Source organism: Melozone crissalis, unplaced genomic scaffold, assembly GCF_028551555.1.
Source record: "Melozone crissalis strain CALT ecotype California unplaced genomic scaffold, PUWL_Pcris_2 ptg000029l_1, whole genome shotgun sequence".
Taxonomy (NCBI): domain Eukaryota; kingdom Metazoa; phylum Chordata; class Aves; order Passeriformes; family Passerellidae; genus Melozone; species Melozone crissalis.
The window spans coordinates 17,198,326-17,217,868 of NW_026535807.1; the positions used below are offsets into that span (position 1 = coordinate 17,198,326).

Here is a 19,543-nt window from a genome sequence, read left to right on the forward strand (position 1 = left end):
TAAAACTCAGTTCTTTAGGATCCATTCCTTGGCATTTCTTTGGCCTATGCAAACCTTGATGATCATTCCTAACTACAAAGCCAATAATGAGTTCTTAAGGGCAAGATGAGAAGATGAAGCAAGGACTTGTTTATTTAAAATGAAAAAAATCCCAACTCAGGTTTCCTTACATAAAGGGACTTGTTTTCAATAGATTTAACTCACAGAACTGATATATGTCACCAGTGACACATTTCAACACTACTTTTCTAGAACTTTGTAAGCAACACATGTTTTTCAAGAGTTCAAATTGGCCACTACTCCAATTGCAGCCTCAATCTTTTAATACTTTGAAAGCCTAATTTTTGGCTATGTGGAAGGAAATATGCAATCCATTTGCTGCAGATGCAAGTGTGGGAGCAGATTTTTAGGTTGTTTCATAAGAGAACTTTCTAGCACCAGATCCAAAAGAACATTTTAGGAACATACATGCAAGTTTATCTTTTAGATCCAGTAAAACTACACAGCCAGTGCCTCTCACAAATTGAAGTCAGCAGAGATTTCGGAAGTCCATGTCCCAAGACATCCTCTTGGGACATACGGAAATGGTGTCTCATCCCTGATAGCCCACAGGGCATTTTGGCACTTGGGACCTAAACTGCCAGGGAAGAACAGAGAGCCTGAGAGCTCATGTGTGGCAGCCCAGCCATTAAAGCACTTGTCCAAGAACAAGGAGAACTTGAAAGTCTGAAAGGCTTCCAGCTCCTCATCTCCTTACTGATTGTATGACTAAAGTAGAGAAGATTTTGGCCTTTTTCTGAAGCTGAAATAGAAGACTGAAAAGGCCAAATATTGTAAAGGTGTACAGCCAGAGATGACAACAATTCTCTCCAAAAAAACAAACAGAGGTTCCACACCTTCTTCCCAGCACTGTTTATATCCAAAGAGTCTTTCAAGGACAGACGTTGTAAGGGATTGCAAGAACAACCACAAAATTCTTTCTAGGAGCATTGCAAGAAAACATTACTATGAATACAAAGGAAAATATATGGGAAAAATACATGTGAAGATTCAAGAGAAAGAATCTTTTACCATCAGTAAAAGTACATACACTACCTGAATGGGCATATTATGGGAAATATAAAATTTAGCTATATGCTGTTTACCTACAAGATACAAAGTACTTTGTGATTCTGATTTCAGGCATATATTTGGGGGAAAAAAGTTCACTGCATTCTTTTTATGTTATCTGAACACTGTAAGCTTTCTTCTTTTTAAACTCCCTGAAACAGACACAGATATAGGAGCAGCAAGGTAGGCAGGATATTTGCATTTAGTGCTGTTATGGGTCCCCTCTAATAAACATCAAAATGACTCTGCACAGACAAAAGTTGTATAAACAAAACCTCATTTTGAATAAGCCAAGTCAAAGCAGAGCACTCCTTTTCCTGCAGTGGAGGACCAATGACAAAATGCCAACATAAAGGCATTTTTCACCTCCAAACAGATCAGCAAGCATTTAATTAGGTGATCAAACAAGAACTGACACCCTTTTAGTATTTCCTTAAAGAGGCCTATAATAGTCTAAATAGAAACATTTTTATAAACAGGACATGCACAATAAAATTTCCTGCACAATAAAATTTCCTGCAGCCCCTCTTGGTTTGTAGAAAACATTTTTTGCTTCCAAATGACTTCTGGAATTGGGAGTTGAAGGGAAACAACATGAAGCTGAGGGCTGAATCTACAACATTTTCTCAGAGTTTGTTGCATCTGTGGCAATTCTTACCATCTCCATTCTCCTCTCTACCTTGTTCTGTAGGAGCAAGGAAAAAAAAAACCCAACAAACAGAAAAGCCCCAACCTATGTTGAAAAATTCACACACAAAACTACAAGATAGCTTTTCTTCTGGATGTAAATTAAGTCACTGATTTCCGCTGACATGGATTTCTAATAGGCAAGTCCTTCTCAGAGAAAAGAGCCCTCCTCAAACAGAAATCAAGAGAGAATTGGGTTGTTCAGACTGAAAAAGAGAAGTTTTGGGTGACTGAATTGTGGTCTTTCAGTGCCTGAATAAGCCAACAAGAAAGACAGAGAGACACTTTTTACAAGAGCCTGGAGTGACAGGACAGGGGGAATGGCTTCACACTGTCAGGGAATAGGTTTAGACTAGATATTGGGAAGAAATCCTTCCCTGGCAGGGTGGGCAGGCCCTGGCACAGGTTGCCAGAGCAGCTGTGGCTGCCCCTGGATCCCTGGCAGTGCCCAAGGCTGAGCTGGACAGGGCTGGGAGCACCCTGGGATGGTGGAAGGTGTCCCTGCCATGGCAGGGGTGCAATGAGATGAGCTTTAAGGTCCCTTCCAAACCTAAGTGCTCTGGGATTCTATAGCTCTGTGAGATGTGTTTGCATGCAGAGGTGAACTTCTATCTATGGCAATAACAAACAAATGACTGGAACATGGGAAAAGCTCAGGACTGAAAACTTCAGATAAAACTAGGAAGAGTTTAATTACAGTGTTTAGGTAGTGGAATATTGAGTGTTTAGGAAGTATCCCACTGAGTGCATTTTATGCACTGCTAATCAATTACTTCCCAATTTTATAAGCAATGCACATATGCCAAGGTATCCCACTAAAAATAATTTTTCATTGAGAATAAATAAAGTAAATCATATTACAAGTTCTGGTAAAGTTTACTACAAAAATTCCACTTCAAAGCTTGAAGCAAATGATGATATTATTTGTGAACTAAACTAAAATAATTTCATATTATATTAATGCCTAATGAATTTAAGTTAATATTATGTGTTATTTTATAGTGTTAATTTATAATTAAAAGATTATTTTTATATCCTTCATATACTAATTAAACCACAATGTTCACAACAGGCTCTTTTTCAGGAGTAGATGGTGTGGCAGTGAGTGAAGTAAGCAGTTCAATAACTTCATTTGCTGTTCCCTATTCACTGATTCTGGTGTTTGTTTTTTTTGTTCGTCTGTTCACTTTCCAAGATTGGTTATCCTGATTAAGAAGATATGAAAGAATACACACTCCTCCTCTTCTTGGCTTTGTGCTCTGCCAAATCTCTCACTGGTCCTTCATATTTTACACTGAAGAACATGATGCTCCAAGATATGGAAGACGATGATGATGATGACGATGACGACAATTCTCTATTTCCAACCACTGAACCCATTCTACCACTGATTCCTTTTGATCTGTTCCCAACGTGCCCCTTTGGATGCCAGTGCTATGTGAGAGTTGTCCATTGCTCTGACCTAGGTAAGAATGAATTTGTGTCTGTCCTCTACTGGATTCTCCTTTGGAGGATTTGTCTTTTAAAGGATGAATTATTATGTGGGCACATAAATGGGATGAAAAGTATTCCCTCAGCTGAACTTCCACCAAAGTGAGCACCCCTGGTAACCATTTAGCCAAAGGCAAATGTGCTCCTGTCAGTGCTGCAGGTACATCCCAGTCCCTAAAAGTGAGTTCATTATTAATTGTGGCAATTTCAATTAGTGCTCACTGAAGTTTTCCTATCATTCAAGGCAACCAAAGGACTGTGCTCCCACCACCAGCACAGTGACAATGACATTTGTTCTCATCACAGCCCTGCCACCTTCCTGAGCTTCATCCTGGACTCTCATGTCTTAGAAACAGTCTCCATACATAAATTGCAGGGGTTTTAAAAACGTGTTAGTATTAAGGAATCAGAAACTTCTGCTGACAGCAGCAAACTGTGGTTAATGTATCTGGTCTACAGATTTCAAACCACTTCACATGAGTTCATTCATAGAAAATTCCCACATTAAAAGACTTCAGCTTTAGATAACTGCAATCTATTAATTATAGAATAATTGTTAATAAATTGGACAGCATTTAGCATTTCATGCATCAGCATTTCCACTCAAAAGAAAGTTACTGTCCCTGTTGAGCCTTTTCTGCTGATTCAGGATCTCGGATGGCCTGACCTGCAGTGGGTTTGTAACTGAACAGCAAACTGGGATGGGGGAATAATGCTACTGGTACTGACTTATGTTAATGATCTGTGGCACTTGTAATGTGTTATGTTAATGACTTCTGGTACTGATTTGTGTTAATGGTTTCTGGTACTGGTACTGCTTTGTGTTAATGACTTCTGGTACTGAAGCATTGGCAGTGGAGACCCCCCTCTGCCCACATCAAGAACAGGTTTCTCAGCCCTGCCATGACCTGAATGAACCCTCAGCAGCTGCCCCAGTGCCATGGACAGGGCAGGGCAGAGGTCCAAAGGAGCACCAAGCAGAGACCCCTGAATCCACAGCCCTGCTCCTCAACAGGGAACCACCACCCTGGAGTCCTGAGGGATCCTTTCTCCAGACACTAAACAGTTGCTCTGTAGGACAAACCACACTCTGAGGATTATTTCACAGATGCAGAGAGGCCACAGTGAGCAGTCCCCATTGAGCTTTCATGGTCAGGGGCAGAAGCGATTCCTCCCAAAACTGTGCACATGTTTGTGGTACATTCTTACATCATTAGTTTTTCCAACTATCAAAAATTCCCTTCTACCCTTTGCTTTATGGCTGCTCATATTTTCTTCCCCACCATATTCATTAACAATCTTATTGTGTTTTGATGTTTGGCACTTAATTTCTTTGGACTTAAGTACAGCACATAATGTTTCTGTTTATGTCACATACTCATGTAGGTTTGACATCAATTCCTCGCAACATCCCACCAGATACTCGGATGATTGATCTTCAGAACAACAAAATCAAAGAGGTCAAGGAGAACGATCTCCAAGGACTCACATCACTTTATGTAAGCTTGCTATTTCCCAAGTTTCCCAGTTAGTTAGCAATCTGAAATAATTAGATACTTTAAAAATATAAATGTTGTTTCCTTCTCCAATAACATAGATTAAAAAAGTCTAATGCCTGCATATTTGAGAGCTTCCACATAGTAAGAAGCAAATACTTTGAGTTGTAAGAACTACTTTCTACAATACTCAGAAAATAGATCTAACCAAAAAGATTCTCAAGAGTTTTCAGTTCTTAGCATGCAGAGAAACATTCCCTACATCTTAAAGGCTGCAAGGCAAGTTCTCCTTTTTATCTGCTTAGATGGAAAATAGCAGAAAAAATTTAACCACATTTTCTGAGGGTATTTTCAAAAGAACAGAACATACAGATAACACATACAGCACTGAAACCAATGCTACAAATCCAGCTGACCTGAACAGAAAACAGAAAAACACCGAATTGCTGGAAAAGTCAGGGGCTTTACTCCTAATTTGTTACCATGCTCAATTATACATGAGGTGACAGGCTTTGAAACAAATATCCCTGGCAACTGATAAATCTAGATGTTTACAGTATGCAATAATCCTTTTTATGATGAAAGGAAATGAGAATCCCAGAGGGCTAGGAAGTAGATTAATTCTGCTTTAGAATATTTGTTTCTATTGGATGTCACCACAGATGCAGTATCCAGATCTAGTTCCACTAACAAATACTGACAATTTAAAAATTTTCTCTCTAAAACCCAAATCTGTTCCATAACTGATAGCAAATTAAGTACATTCTATTCTCCCTTAGAAAGACACGAGACACACAAACTAACAAAAAGACCATTCCTAACACAGTAGGAAGAAATTCTCCCCTGTGAGGGTGTTGAGGCCCTGGCACAGGGTGCCCAGAGCAGCTGTGGCTGCCCCTGGATCCCTGGAATGCCTAAGGCCAGGCTGGACAGGGCTGGGAGCAGCCTGGGATGGTGGGAGGTGTCCCCACCCATGGCAGGGGGTGGCACTGGATGGGATTTAAGGTCCCTGCCAACCCAAAATCATTCTGTGATTCTATAAAACAAATCCTTTCAGTTATATTTGGCTTCTGAGCAAGATCTGAAAATTTACCAGATCAAAGTGTTTATGAATGAGCTTGTTAATTATTATGGCCTAGGACAGGACAGAGAAAAGAGGAACTATATACATTCAGAGTTGGCAATAAAGCATTTCCTATTCTCTTGTGTCTGGGTGCAGAATGGTCTCAGCAGCAAGCAAAAGGTAACTGCACAAACTGTGGTTTATATTCTGTGTAAAAGATCTAAGAGTCTCTTATCTCCAATGACTGAGAAAGCCACTGGAATCCATCAGCAATCACATTAAAGACCAGAGTCACCACTTAATTATGTGATAGCTGAGCACACCAAGCTGCTTTGCTTTTCCTCCTCGGTTCATTTGTGGCAAGGCCGAACAACATTTTCACTGAGAGCAAAGTTTACTTTGTACAACTTGGCTCAGTCCTGGAGTCTGCTTAGCAAAGGCACAGATGGCAACTTGGATTAGGAAGGAGCATTTCCTGTTTATTTCCTTGAGCTAATGTCATTTTTTTCTGGGAAAACATAATTCTTGTTTGCTCTACATTTTCCCCCGCACAATTCCTAAGAAGAGATGACTCCAAGAAATAAAAAAGGAACAGAAATGAATAGCTTAAGTATGGAAATGCAGAGATGTGATTTGACATGCAGAATCATTTCAGATAGTGTGTATTTTGCTGTCTGTAGTAACTCATTACAAGCTCTCTGATAACACACAGCAATGTGGTAGAAGCTGCTGCCAAAAGATTCATGTACTGTACAGAAGAGAGAAACTGAAGTTCACAGGAGCTGGAAAAGCCAAATAAAACATAAATTCATGTGTCATATAAAGATTCTAACATCTAAGAAACTCAGATTAAAAAAAATTTCACTTTTACTTTGCAGCATTATGTTAAAATAAAAGATGAGATTCTGAGTTTTGAGAATCTGTCTGCATTAAGGAACAATAGCAACCAAGTATATAACCCCCATACAATCCCACCAAATATCTGAATAGAAGCATATTGTTTTGCCAGTTCTCATGATCCATTGGCACCTTGGCAGCTCTACCTTCAGGTTAGTGATCCAGCTCGCAGGTTCTTTGTTTTTCATAATCAACTGAAATACCCAAAGCATCTACAAAGTGCTGAAGTTTGGTAGGATGGAAAAATAAAATAGTTTAAACACTTAATTGCTAGATTACATTTCAAATTCATGACTTCAAAGTCATAGTCATAACAGTCCTGGATAAAGAAAGCTTTCTAATTGTTCTTTCCATCTCTCCTAGGCACTGGCTTTGAACAACAATAAAATATACAAGATCCATCCCAAAGCCTTTCAACCAACAAAGAGGCTACGACGACTGTACTTGTCCCACAACCAACTGACAGAGATTCCAACAAATCTACCCAGAACTCTGGTAGAGCTCAGAATTCATGCTAATAAGGTTAAGAAAATCCCTAAGGATGTATTTAAAGGAATGAAGTCTCTACATGTTTTAGGTAAGCCTGATTAAGCAGAACAGAAAATGTCTTTACCAAAGATGGAACATATTATACATCATTTCCATTCAAACATTTCCCCAAGGCACAGCTTCCTCTTAAAGAGATATCCATGCTGTGGGAATACCCTCCACAATTTAGTTTCTATGTGAAGTTGCTGCAAAGGTCAAGTTTTGGATAATCCTGCAAGCCAAGTAACACAGCCTAAATTCCCTGAGAGCTGGGACACCCCTCAGAACACACAATCAAAGCTAAACATTAATGAATGCTTGGAATATCAGAAATAAATTTAAATCAGCCCTTCATAACTTAGTCTAACCTACACAGAATTCCTATGCCATAAATGTTTTTCCTTTTCCCCCTTGGGCAGAAATGAGTGCAAATCCTCTTAACAATGATGGAATTGAGCCAGGGGCTTTTGAAGGGGTGAACATCTACCACATACGAATTGCAGAGGCCAAGTTAACTTCAATTCCTAAAGGTAGGTCTGCTTTCCCTTTTCTAATTTACTTACACCAGCACACTCCTTAATAAAATGCTTTAACATCTGAAGGATTATTAAATTCATAAATTCTTTTCTATTCTCATTACTACCAGAATACCTCCTGCCTTTTCTTTTTGAACTTTATATCCAATTCCCCATCCCAGAAGAGTTCATGCACAAACAGCACACACACAGTGCAGTGCACACCCTCTCCTACCCTCTCCCTGTCAGCACATCCACTCCTCTCACAGAATGTCCACACACTTGTCTCAGGAGTAACAATACAAAGAAATTCCTAATTTGATGTCACTTCACATCTTTCACATGTCAGCCTCTCAAAAATCCTCACAGGGAAAGGATAAACTCCCTGATATTTGGGGATATAAGGGATGCAAAATTCCTTTATGGATTTAAAATGTAACTCCAAAATGTAAAATTTAATTTTTAATATTTCATGTCACACTGCACGTCAAATACAATGTTCAATGTAGTTTTGCTAAGTAAAACTTAATTTTAATATTTAATTAAATTTGCCATAACATAATACAAAATCAAATCACTTTTTCATACAGAAAAACCCCAATCTTGTAATTTGAGGTAAAAATAAATTAAAACACTAATTTGATGAATCACTGACCTCCACACACTCAAATGTAGCATAAAAGAGTTCAGGACAACATTCCACCTGCTTTTTCTGCAGGTCAGCATGGCATTGAACCAAACTCTTGTGATTTTCAACCACTCAAAACTACGAGCTAAAAGAACAAGGAAGGAAACAAAGCAAAACACTGTGTTCTGTGCTCTAACTCCCAGGGAAACAATGTTGGCCCCTGTATTTATTTCTGATCATTCAGATAAAGAACTCACTTCTTATTAATCTCTTCCTGTATATATGCATATATATACATACACACATATATGTGTATATATATAGATGCATATATATACACACATATATATGCATAAGTATATGCATATACATACACATATATATGTGCATATATATGTGTACATATAGATATACAGGAGAGATGAAGAGAACAAAAAAAAAAACCTTGTAGAAGAGAACACTAAAAAACCCTCAACAATAATCAAAACCAACTCACCTCAACTGTTCAGATAACTTTAAAATCAGAAGGTCTCTGTCTGCCTAACAAAAAAAACCCCAAAAAACAAAACCCTCCTAATATCAGCTCCTTAGCACAAAAAACATCCCAATGTAAAATGATTCCGGTTTTGTCTTTGTTATAGAGAAATCTCCTATAACGACATACAGCACGAGATCCAAAACGTGGTGTCAGATACATAAACAAACCAAACCAAACATGATTTCATGGTGAACTCCTTCACCACAAATGCAAGCTGAGTTTGCAGATGCTTCTCTCTGCAAATGCTACAATGGCACAAAGGTTTAAAAAAACGTAGCTTATAAAAGGTACTAAAAATGTGCAGTGGACAGGTGGGTGGCCTTCCTCTGGATATTGTCACTCAGGCACCCGGAACTGCGGGCTGGAACGCAAACTGGAGCAGAGCCCAAACAAATAAACTTTATTGCAAGGGGAATAAAGGCAGGCTGGGAGCAGCCCCATCCCTGCAAGCCCGGAGCAGCGCTCCTGTACTGCAAATGAAATAAATGAATAAAGGTAGGCTGGGAGCAGCCCCATCCCTGCAGAGCCCGGAGCAGCGCTCCTGTATTGCAAATAGAATAAAGGAATAAAGGATAAAGGATAAAGGCAGGCTGGGAGCAGCCCCGTCCCTGCAGAGCCCGGAGCTCCGGCAGCCCCCGAGGGCAGCGGGACCCGCTCGGTGCCGGGGCCATCCCCGCCGAGGCTCGGGGAACAGCCCAGCGCCAGAAACAAACCCAGCCTGGGATGAGCTGCCCTTGCCCTCGCTAAGACCATGTTGTGGAAAGATTCGCCACCTCCTGGTCCACCAGTCTGGATTTGGAATTTTGGAAATGCAAGAGTAAATATTCTGGCATGGGAAAGAGCGATCAAATAGCACAGTTCTGGTTAGAGTACTCCAAGACCTTTCCTTTTACTCACATCCTAGCAGCTGTGACAGCACAACTGCTACATCATGTAGGAAAAAAAAACCAAACAGAACTTCAAAAAACTGTTCCACAGCCTTTCACTACACACTCTGAGATAAATGCACAAAACACAGGATCAACATGAAAGTTGTTATAAAGGAAATGAGAAAAATGACCAAATTTTGGAAATCTTGTATCTCTTAATTAGGATATGTTTTTCCATGGCTTAATTTTTTAAAAAAGTTATTATTTAAACCAAATTATATTGGTGATTTTCTTCATTAACATACTTATATGTAATTACATGTAATATAATTACATTATATATCATTTTATATATAGGTATGTAATATATATTATATATATGTGATACATATTATAGATATCACACATATACATTTTATGTATTTATTTTTATAAAAATAAATATATAAAATGTATATGTGCAATAAATGTATACATATATGTGTATATATAATATATATACATATATATGCATACATATTATACACATATACATAGATGTAATATAATTACATGTACTCCATTATATGCAATACCAATTTCTTTGATGCAGACAACCTCCCCAAGATTATTCTATTGGATTCTTCTAACCCAATTCTAAACACAAAGGAAAGAAGCTTTTTGGAACATAAGAAATGTTCCAACAAAAAATAAGTTGACTTGTTTTTTTCACACTCTGCATTTTTTTCATCAGGTTTGCCCTCCAGTCTTCTGGAGCTTCACTTAGATGACAATAAGATCACAGGAATTGAAGTTGAGGATTTTAACCGCTACAAAGACCTACAAAGGTAAAAATCCCAGGCTGAATCCTTTTATTTGCTAAAATGCCATGCCCAGCAAGATCTCATTTTTGATACTTCTCTTGTTAATGAGAGAAAAAAGAATAAAAGTTGTAGGTGTTTTGTTATGAATTGCTCTAAATAAGACCCAACTTTAAAACCCAAACACACCTCCAAAGCCCCACATTAGTCTTGTTATTACATGTTTTGCCAACAGTCTGCCACAGAAACATAGAATAAAAACAAAATATAACTAACCTAAGTTCTTCTAATTCTTAAAAAATTTCTCTTGTAAATACAGCAGTTGAAGGAAAAAACAGCTTCCAAATGCAATGAGGTTTAAAGAAAAATCTGTGTTTCTGAGGAATGTATCACTGAAATAGGAGAGAAGGAAGTTCTCTCTGTAAAGCTCAGTTAAGAACTCTGAAAATATGGCTGAGCAGAACTGGATTTGGTAACAGAAATTACTGAACTGCCTTTAGATACCAAATTCAGCTTCTGAAGCAATCAGGAAAGAATGGAGAAAAAGGGGCTGGCAGGATGGGCAGAAAGAGCAATTCTGAATGACCTGAGGCTAGAGAAAAAATTAGAAGGAAAATCTGGAAATAGGAAAGAAGGTAGTCCTGCTTAGTAAAAAACCTTTATATTTTAAAAATGGGCTACACATTAAAACCACCTTTCTAGACAAGACTTGCTATTTGGCTATTTATTAGAACTTATTACAGTGACTACACTGCAGCTGTACTACTTGGTAAAATGATATGATTAATCTCACAAGCAGCTTGATGTTTATAATTGAAATACTTGCCACTATAATTACAAAAACTGCATGCAAAACTGAACATTTGCTTACATCAGATAACTGATAACTGCTTTAAGGCAATCTTTAAGTGGGGTTTAAATTATGTTAGGTCAATGGTGATTTTTCCTTATCAAAGATAAGATTTCATCATGTTATTCCAGTTCCTTTCTCCCCCTGCGTTTACTCCTGTGTATTTCAATCTTAAAAAAAAAAAAGAAAACTCTTCAATGCTGTTGTGAATCTCAATTAGTCTTTAATTAAATGTTCCTTGTACTCTTTCTAGGCTAGGCCTTGGCAATAATAAAATCAAAGAAGTGGAAAATGGAAGTTTTGCCAACATCCCAAGTATACGCGAAATCCACCTGGAAAAAAACAAGCTGAAGAAGGTTCCTCCTGGATTACCTGAACTGAAATATCTGCAGGTCAGACACTGAACTTATCAGACAGCTCTGGGAGTTCTGAGTTGTTTGGCTTTCCCACTGTCACACTGATTAGGTCACAACCAAAAAGCCTAATTAACTGACACATATATTTTGCCATGACTCTCCTACTAAGAGAGCCTGAAATCATCAAAGTTTATTAAAGAAATAAACAAAATCCAATTGCAGGAACACTTCCTAGGGAAGGAAAAAAAAAAGGACAAGAAACTGCTACACTAAAAAAATGTTTCCAGAAATGAGAATGTAATACTATTATATTCTTCATTGTAATCAAGAATTATAGTTTTTACTACATCATTATAATTCTTACTACAAGAGAATATAAAATTGCATTTTAGAACCAAATTCTGTAAGAATAGAGTCCAATTCTTCTAAAAACACACAAAATGTCATATGACTTTTCTTTGTGGGAGAGACTAAGGCAGAAGGAAGACTTTTTATAAAAAGATTTAATGTAAGTGTTAAGGTCTTGTAACTCTCAAGGTCTACATGGAACTGATGTTTTAGCAAACCTAAGGAATATTTTCCCCATTTTCATTCAACTCCTGTATTTTTCTGTTCCTACTGCTACAGGTGGTTTTCCTCCATTCCAACCACATTGCCAAGCTGGGAGTGAATGATTTCTGTCCCACAGGACGGAGGAAGAAGAAAGCCCTGTACAGCGGCATCAGCCTCTTCAACAACCCCGTCAAGTACTGGGAGGTGCAGCCTTCCACCTTCCGCTGCATCTTAGCCAGGAACAGTGTCCAGCTTGGCAATTTCCTCAAGTGAGAACCAAGTTGGCAATTTCAAAAAGCAACTTGTCCAAATCAGTTTTACAATACTTGAAATTTGCAGGAAAATGCTGATTTTACGCTATTTAACCGTTTACAAAGTATTTGCTATTTCAGAGGTAATTAATTAGAAACAATATGTTAAGTAGGATCCGTGGTAGTATTTGACAATGTTCAACCTACATTTGAATAATTTAAACAAAAGTCTTTATAGCTTACAGAAGGACTCTTAGAAGTGGAACTGGAAACTGTATTTGATGTTTCCTATTATAGATGTTAAATGCCTGCCTTAAATCACATTGTTTAGACATATTCTTTCCTTCAAATAAATCCTAAAAATCATGTGGAAGTGACTTTATCCATAGTTAGGAAACAGAGACCTAGGTTCTCTCCCAGAAAGTGTTGTAAGAAAAGTTGCAAAACCAAAAATTACCTTGTAATTTTTGTACCCTTTGTACCTTGCCCTTGGACTTCAAGGGCAATTCCTTGTGCCATTTTTGATAATGAGCAAAGATGCAATAAGAAGCTACAATATTGTCAGGTAGTTGTCTCTGAGCTAGAATATATTCTTACAATCTTTTAAGTGAGATAAAGACAAGTTTCATATGGAGAACATAGGAAAAGTCTTCAAAAGCTGTTGGCAATTTTTCCTTTCAACTTTTAGATGAAAATGTCCCTCAATGTTTTGCTATTGATAGAATTGGATGCAGTCTGAACATTAAAAGTAGGATTCAAGATTTATGATATGCTTCAAGCTTAATAGGAATGACTATTAAACTCCCTTTAGGCCAGCACAAACATTTTTCTTTTATCTATAACAACTGTAATCGTGTTTCTCATTTTATTCTTTTCCTCTTTATATTTTGACATCACACGGGTTAAGGATCCCTCCTTAATGGAATTCCCTTACAATTGCCAAAACCAAGCAGCTGGAACTTGCCTGCCCTGCCTTCCTGTGCAGGGCAGCACACAGAACTCTCAATTCTGACAGTACTGTATAAAATGGATATTTTAGATATCTATTTAGTGTATATTTGCTATTGGGATTCAAAATAAATTAAATAAACTTACAGAACACCTGCACGTGTTTCCTTTATTACATGGTTGCTCATGTCAAAATGTTCTGAGATTATAACCAAGCACCTTTGTGACTCTTCTCTAGACACTTCCTCTAGTGCTCCTTTTTCCAAACCTACAGAGCTTACAGGAAATGAATCGCTGCTGATTTGCAAAGTTCAAAATCCAACACTTTGGGAAATGGCACAGACTTGTAGAAGAAAATACTACACAGAACTCAATTAATTCCCAATCTCTCAGCCCTCCTACCATCCTCCCAAGTCCACTACACAATCAGCATCAAGTCTGAGTTCTTTTCACCTGCTGTATCTCCTGGCAGTTAATGTTTTGTTAGCATCACTCTGCTCATGAGACAAACTATGTGAAGAGAGGGGGCAGAGCAGAACCAGGGGAGGCTTTTGCTGAAGAACAATATTTGCAAACAGAAATTCTGTAACACGCTTCAAAGCAGAATAAAAACAAAAGACTAAACAGAACACAAAATCTGAAATCTGCTGATGACCAAGCATCTTTCTATTCCTGGCTTCTGGAGATGTTTCTAAGGAGTGCATTTCCTAGCAAATATCAACATTCCCTTAAGGACAGACTCCCCTGCCTTACAGTACCGTAAACAACTCATAACCCCATGCAATGTTAGTAAATACAACAGATAACAGAAAAAAATCATTACATTTTTATGAATCACTGGTTTATATCCTGCTGTACTGGTTACATCATTTCAGCAATGTCAACATCAGCAGAAAAGCTGATTTCAATCTGTAGCTTAACTACAGATTGAAAGAACAAACAATGTTGTATAGTAGATTTTTCTACACTAATTCACTGGTAAGGTTTAAAAGGAAGCACAGAGAATGCAAACAATTCCTTATACAATCAGGGTTGATGCAATGGACAACAGGAACCTTCATGCTCTCTAAGCCCATGAATTCTATACAGGTATTTGTGTAAGAGTTTCACCAAATTTAAGTCTGCTACTGAACTCCTACTATAATGGGAAAGCCTTGAAAAAATATAGTAAAGTCCTAAGTCCATACAGTCTTGATCTTATCCTTCCAGAGCCTTAAAAACTCTCTTGCCTTCTCACTCCTTCCTCTGGCTGTGCATCCAGACTTAGAAACTCTTTCTTCAGTCAGCACCCATAGATTCACAGAAATAGATTCACAGAAATAACTGCAGCACTACTTTTGAAGAAACTACCTCTATCCTCACTCTTAATAAATAATCTCCAAACGATTTTATCAACTGCTTAGGTTTGCACCATCCTCCAGGCAAATTCAGCCAGCTTAGAAGCTTAAAAAAACTTCATCTGTGACTTAAACTACACTGACAATTTTGCATTACAGCAGGGAAGCATCAAATTAATTTTAACAATTTCCTGTAGATTTTATTTTTAGAGAAAAGCAGTAATTTCCTAGATCACCTCAAATTGATAAGATGCCTGTCACTTAAGAGAAAAAAACCTATGCTCAACGACCCTCCACTATTTTCAGCTATCATTCTTCAGCTGGCATTTGTGGTAATAATAATAATTTCCACACCTTGCATCTTTGGCATGGTTTAACACAGACAGGTGGATGTGTCAGTGGCACACAAACACTATGATATAAAATGCACTTTATGCAGTTTCAGCAATGGTTTCTGAACATGGACAAAAATGTAATTAACAGAATAATAATTAACTGATGGTAACACACTGGTGTTCAGTGATCTTCCCACAGAACAAGGTATTTCAGTGTCGGCAGATAAGAAGAAAATCTGTCAAGAAATCAATTCCACCTTTACATTCTCTACAAATGTTACAGGGAAAGGAAAGAGGGAGAAAAAGAAACTTGACATAAATCCTTCACATTACTGATTCCTTGTACAAGTAGCTACATTTGTCTAACAAAAAAAATAGTATTTATTCAATCTAAGATTTTCAAATTTTAAAGGGCTCCTCTGTTCTGAAAATCTGCCAGGTCCCTACACAACAGCTAAGAAATTTCACCAGAGGGTGGCAGCCTGCTGCTAGAAATAGAAGGAAAAGTAATTCTAAAGAATAAATGACAAAGGCTGTCAGAGCACTGGAAGAGCCCAGTAAACCTCACAAACATTGATTAAGCAGAGGGGCCTGTTTGAGTACTAAAGTACTGCTGCTAAACCCTACTCTACACCATTAAATTACCAAGGGATGATGACATAGTCTCATTTTTCCAAGTCTTCTCCCCATCCCTTTTCCCAATACCAACCTACTTAATGCAGCACTTCAAAAACAGCAACAGAAAGAATATTGCGGCATTAGTAGACAAAGAGCAGCAAACTTAATAAGATACAAAAAGTTTAAAGAATATAAGATACTACTAAATCATTATTTCAACTTCCACCATCAGCTGTGACAAATATACACAATGTAAATCAAAACATACCTTCAATAAAACACATTTTCTTTCCTATGATCTAGGGGCTTTCTCCTGCTGCTAGACCGAGTTAAAGAAGGTGAAGAAGTGTTTATTTTATTTCCTTTTTCAAGTATTGATAGTGTCTTCCTACTCTGCCCAGGATGAAGTCTGCAGGAATTCAGTGTATCAGACAAGCTGGCTAGAAGTGTCAGGAAGGAGAAGAGGACAGGTGGACAGAGAAGGAGCACGGCTTTTGCATCTCACTGCCTGATCCTAAGAACAAAGAGTTGCAAATTCCTAAAAGCACAGTGAAGTTTGGGTGGATGAGCAGGCAGTGAGGTGAACTGACATGGGCTGGAGGGCAGCGAGCACAGAGAGGCACGAGGTGAATTCCAGCTGGAGGTCAGGAAGTGCCAGCGCACCCCAGGGCTCAGGGCTGCCTCCAGCTCTGCTCCCAGCTCCATCACCCATCTCCCTGACAGGGCAGAACACCCTCACAAGGTCACTGCTGACTGATACGTGACTCTCTGGGGTTGGCCAGCAGCAGCTTGTGCAGTTCAGCTCAGGGAAGCCCAAAATCTTGTCCCTGGTGAGGGATAACCCCATGCACTGGTGGCTGATGGCTGACCTGGACAGCAGCTTTGCAGGAAAGGATCTGTGGGTCCTGGTGGACAAACTGAACATGAGCCAGCAATGTGTCCTTGTGGAAGGACGGCTCCCTGTGAAAAGTGTATATTGTATGGCTCTAGCAGATATTTACCATATGTATTTTGATGTATTGATCAGTAGTGCTGTATTAACATTTTAATAATATGATAAACGTACTCCTGTAGTTAAAAGGTAACTTTTGTAGTTAAAGTAAGAACTATGTTAGTGAGATTTTTTAAGAAAGGAATGAGAGACTCACACCAGATAGCAGCCCCAGGACACCTAAATCTTTCAGAAAAAGAGAATTTATTGTCCTTTTGTTAAAGAAACAAACTTCTTCCCACCTCAAGGGTGCTGTTAGGATTAAAAGGAAGAAGCTAACACTGACCAGATAGAATCCTGTATTTGAATGGAATTTATGCATCACATATGAAATGTATGAATATGCAACAGGCTGTTGTTTTTAAGGGTTAATCCTCTGTTAATGGGGGTCCTTTCTCAGGCTCGTGCGTCCCAGAAAAGGTACCTGGATGTCTGTAACTCTTTGTCTCTATTGTCTCATTTTGTCCTAATTCAATTTGTCCAAATTATTGTTACTCTAATTGTATTACTATTTATATAACCATTTTATTACTATTAAACTTTTAAAATTGTAAAAACAAGTGATTGGCATTTTTCACACTCCCAGTATCCTGCTTTAAAGGGATAAGGACAACTCCTCATTCCCAGTGTGGCTGTCACCAAGTTATCATTTGTCTGGAGTCCTATGGATTTGAGTGGTGCAAGGCTCAGTCCCTGCAGCTGCTGTCCAGCTCACACCACAGCACCTCTGTGCTGCCAAAGGCCAGAGCTGTGTGTGCCAAGGGGTCACCCACAGCTCTGTCCTCTCCTGCCTCCCATCTGCTCCTAAGCAGGATTTGGAACTGTCCCTTCCCAGCTGAAGGACCTCTCTGGAGCATTTTCCTCTGCCCAGCTGCTATTTTCCACAAATTAATAACAAGCACATAAATTTTTCATTCTATCCTGTGTCAAAATTGGTTATAATTGGTAATAAGGATTAAAAGATACTGAGTGAAATAAGTGACAAAGATAAAAGCTTCTTTTCTTTAAAAAAAATCAAGAAGGGAAAATTTGGCTATTTTAAACATAATGGAAATTTCCAGAATGTTTCATGAGTATCCCATTAGGAATTCCTGCACCTGCATTTCCCAAAAGTGAGTGAAATGACTCAGACTAGAGCAGTTGAAAAATACCAACCAAGAAGTACAATTTTTAACTCTTCATATCTGTTTGCTAAAGCAGCAAAATATCTCAGGTACCTAAACCAGGTTGTGCATAGAAAATCTGACATGACTTCACTGTTAAGCAATTTTAGAATCATTTAAAGTAATCTCAAAAGGCATTTACCCATGTCCTAAAAAGAAACTGCTGTTATCTCTTGAAGATACTCACTCCATATTCATTCAATTGCCAGTTAAAATATTGCACTATTTATCCAGAAAAACTATGGTACACCGCAACAGACAAAATAAACATTAATATTTTCATTTCATTTTGATCAGAATTTAACAGCAGCATGATAATAAAAGCAGTACTAAACTAAAAATAATGAAATTGTGTTCTGAAGGCTCTTTTATTTTTCCTCATTCTCTATGTTTAGAATTTAACATTGCTTCTTGGGCTTGTGTTGGGACTTTTTCCCTCCCTTCTTGGGAGACCAGAGACTTGAGAACAAAGCTGCTAATAGGAAACATATGGAAAAGTTCTGGAGTAAATGAAAATCTGACTTGAATTCCAAATGCCACGTATCACATACCACGGTCTAAACTATCTGCTAAGATAAATGCAAGATTTACCCTCCATACTCAGTGAATCACATGAGAGCAAGGCAAGGTTATGCATGAAATAAACAAAACCAGACTTGCATGATATTGAAGAGATTTCCAAAACTAATCAATATTTTGAAGTGAGTTGGGATGTTTCTCCAAGCCCAGTAAAAGATTGGCTCAATGGAACATGCTGCCTTGCTGCAGACAGCCTTGCTGCAGATTTTCACATAAAATGTGAACATTCCTACCCAAGTGAACAGTCAGGCTCTGCATTTAACCACTGGGCTGCTGTGGTTGCAGTGGGAACCCCACACAGCCAGATTCTCCTAGGCATGAACACTTTCCTTTCCCAAATCCCTATCCAGGGGAAATGTGACAATTTCAATGTGACAACAATGAGATTTCTGGCGCAGGAGCACTGGGGACTCAGTTTTGATGAGAATCTCACACATTTCCACAGGTAGCCAAGCCTTGCCCCACACTCCCTGCGCAGCAGCAGGGAATTGAACAAGCCTGGATGCACCAGAGTAAGCAGATAAACAAAGAGCCCCTGGAGAAGGGATTCACACTCCTGGTTCATCCCACCTGTGCTACCCAGCACCTGCACAAAGGTTTCTATCAGAATCAGGCAGAAAGACTGAAATCAACAGTTTCTCCTCACAATTACATTTGCAGGAACTATTACAGTGTTACAGTCTCTGCTAAGAATGGAAAAAATCTCAAATTGTCAGGCTGCCAGAGGATGGAAAATTTCCAGAGGGACAGAGAGGGAGCAAGTCACAGACACAAGCATGGACTTGCCTCTTAATTCTTCAGCTGGTGTTATTTCCAAAAGCTGTTTAAACATAAAGACCAATGAAAATATTTTTCTTCCAGAAACACTCTTCACAGAACACTTTAACTCATTTGTGGAAAAAAAAACCAACTGGCCTGCCATTCTAAGAGATAGCATTTTA

General features: G+C 38.5%; 2 protein-coding genes across 2 annotated transcripts in view; one reads left to right on the forward strand and one right to left on the reverse strand.

The window, feature by feature from the left end:
- CENPP (centromere protein P) overlaps positions 1 to 19,543 on the reverse strand; it is a 112,400-nt gene that overhangs the window by 48,368 nt on the left and 44,489 nt on the right. The window lies entirely within an intron of this gene.
- On the forward strand, positions 3,017 to 12,653 carry ASPN (asporin). The gene is made up of 7 exons (XM_054280711.1): positions 3,017 to 3,263; positions 4,675 to 4,787; positions 7,108 to 7,321; positions 7,692 to 7,802; positions 10,556 to 10,649; positions 11,726 to 11,864; positions 12,456 to 12,653. The coding sequence occupies exons 1-7, from the start codon at positions 3,017 to 3,019 to the stop codon at positions 12,651 to 12,653; spliced, it is 1,116 nt and encodes a 371-aa protein (XP_054136686.1).

Excerpts from the sequence above, each read along its gene's own strand:
- ASPN (XM_054280711.1), top strand. The coding sequence starts at position 3,017 with ATGAAAGAATACACACTCCTCCTCTTCTTGGCTTTGTGCTCTGCCAAA. Across the intron at positions 10,650-11,725 it reads CGCTACAAAGACCTACAAAG|GCTAGGCCTTGGCAATAATA; the intron begins GTAAAAATCCCA and ends TACTCTTTCTAG. Across the intron at positions 11,865-12,455 it reads CTGAACTGAAATATCTGCAG|GTGGTTTTCCTCCATTCCAA; the intron begins GTCAGACACTGA and ends CTACTGCTACAG.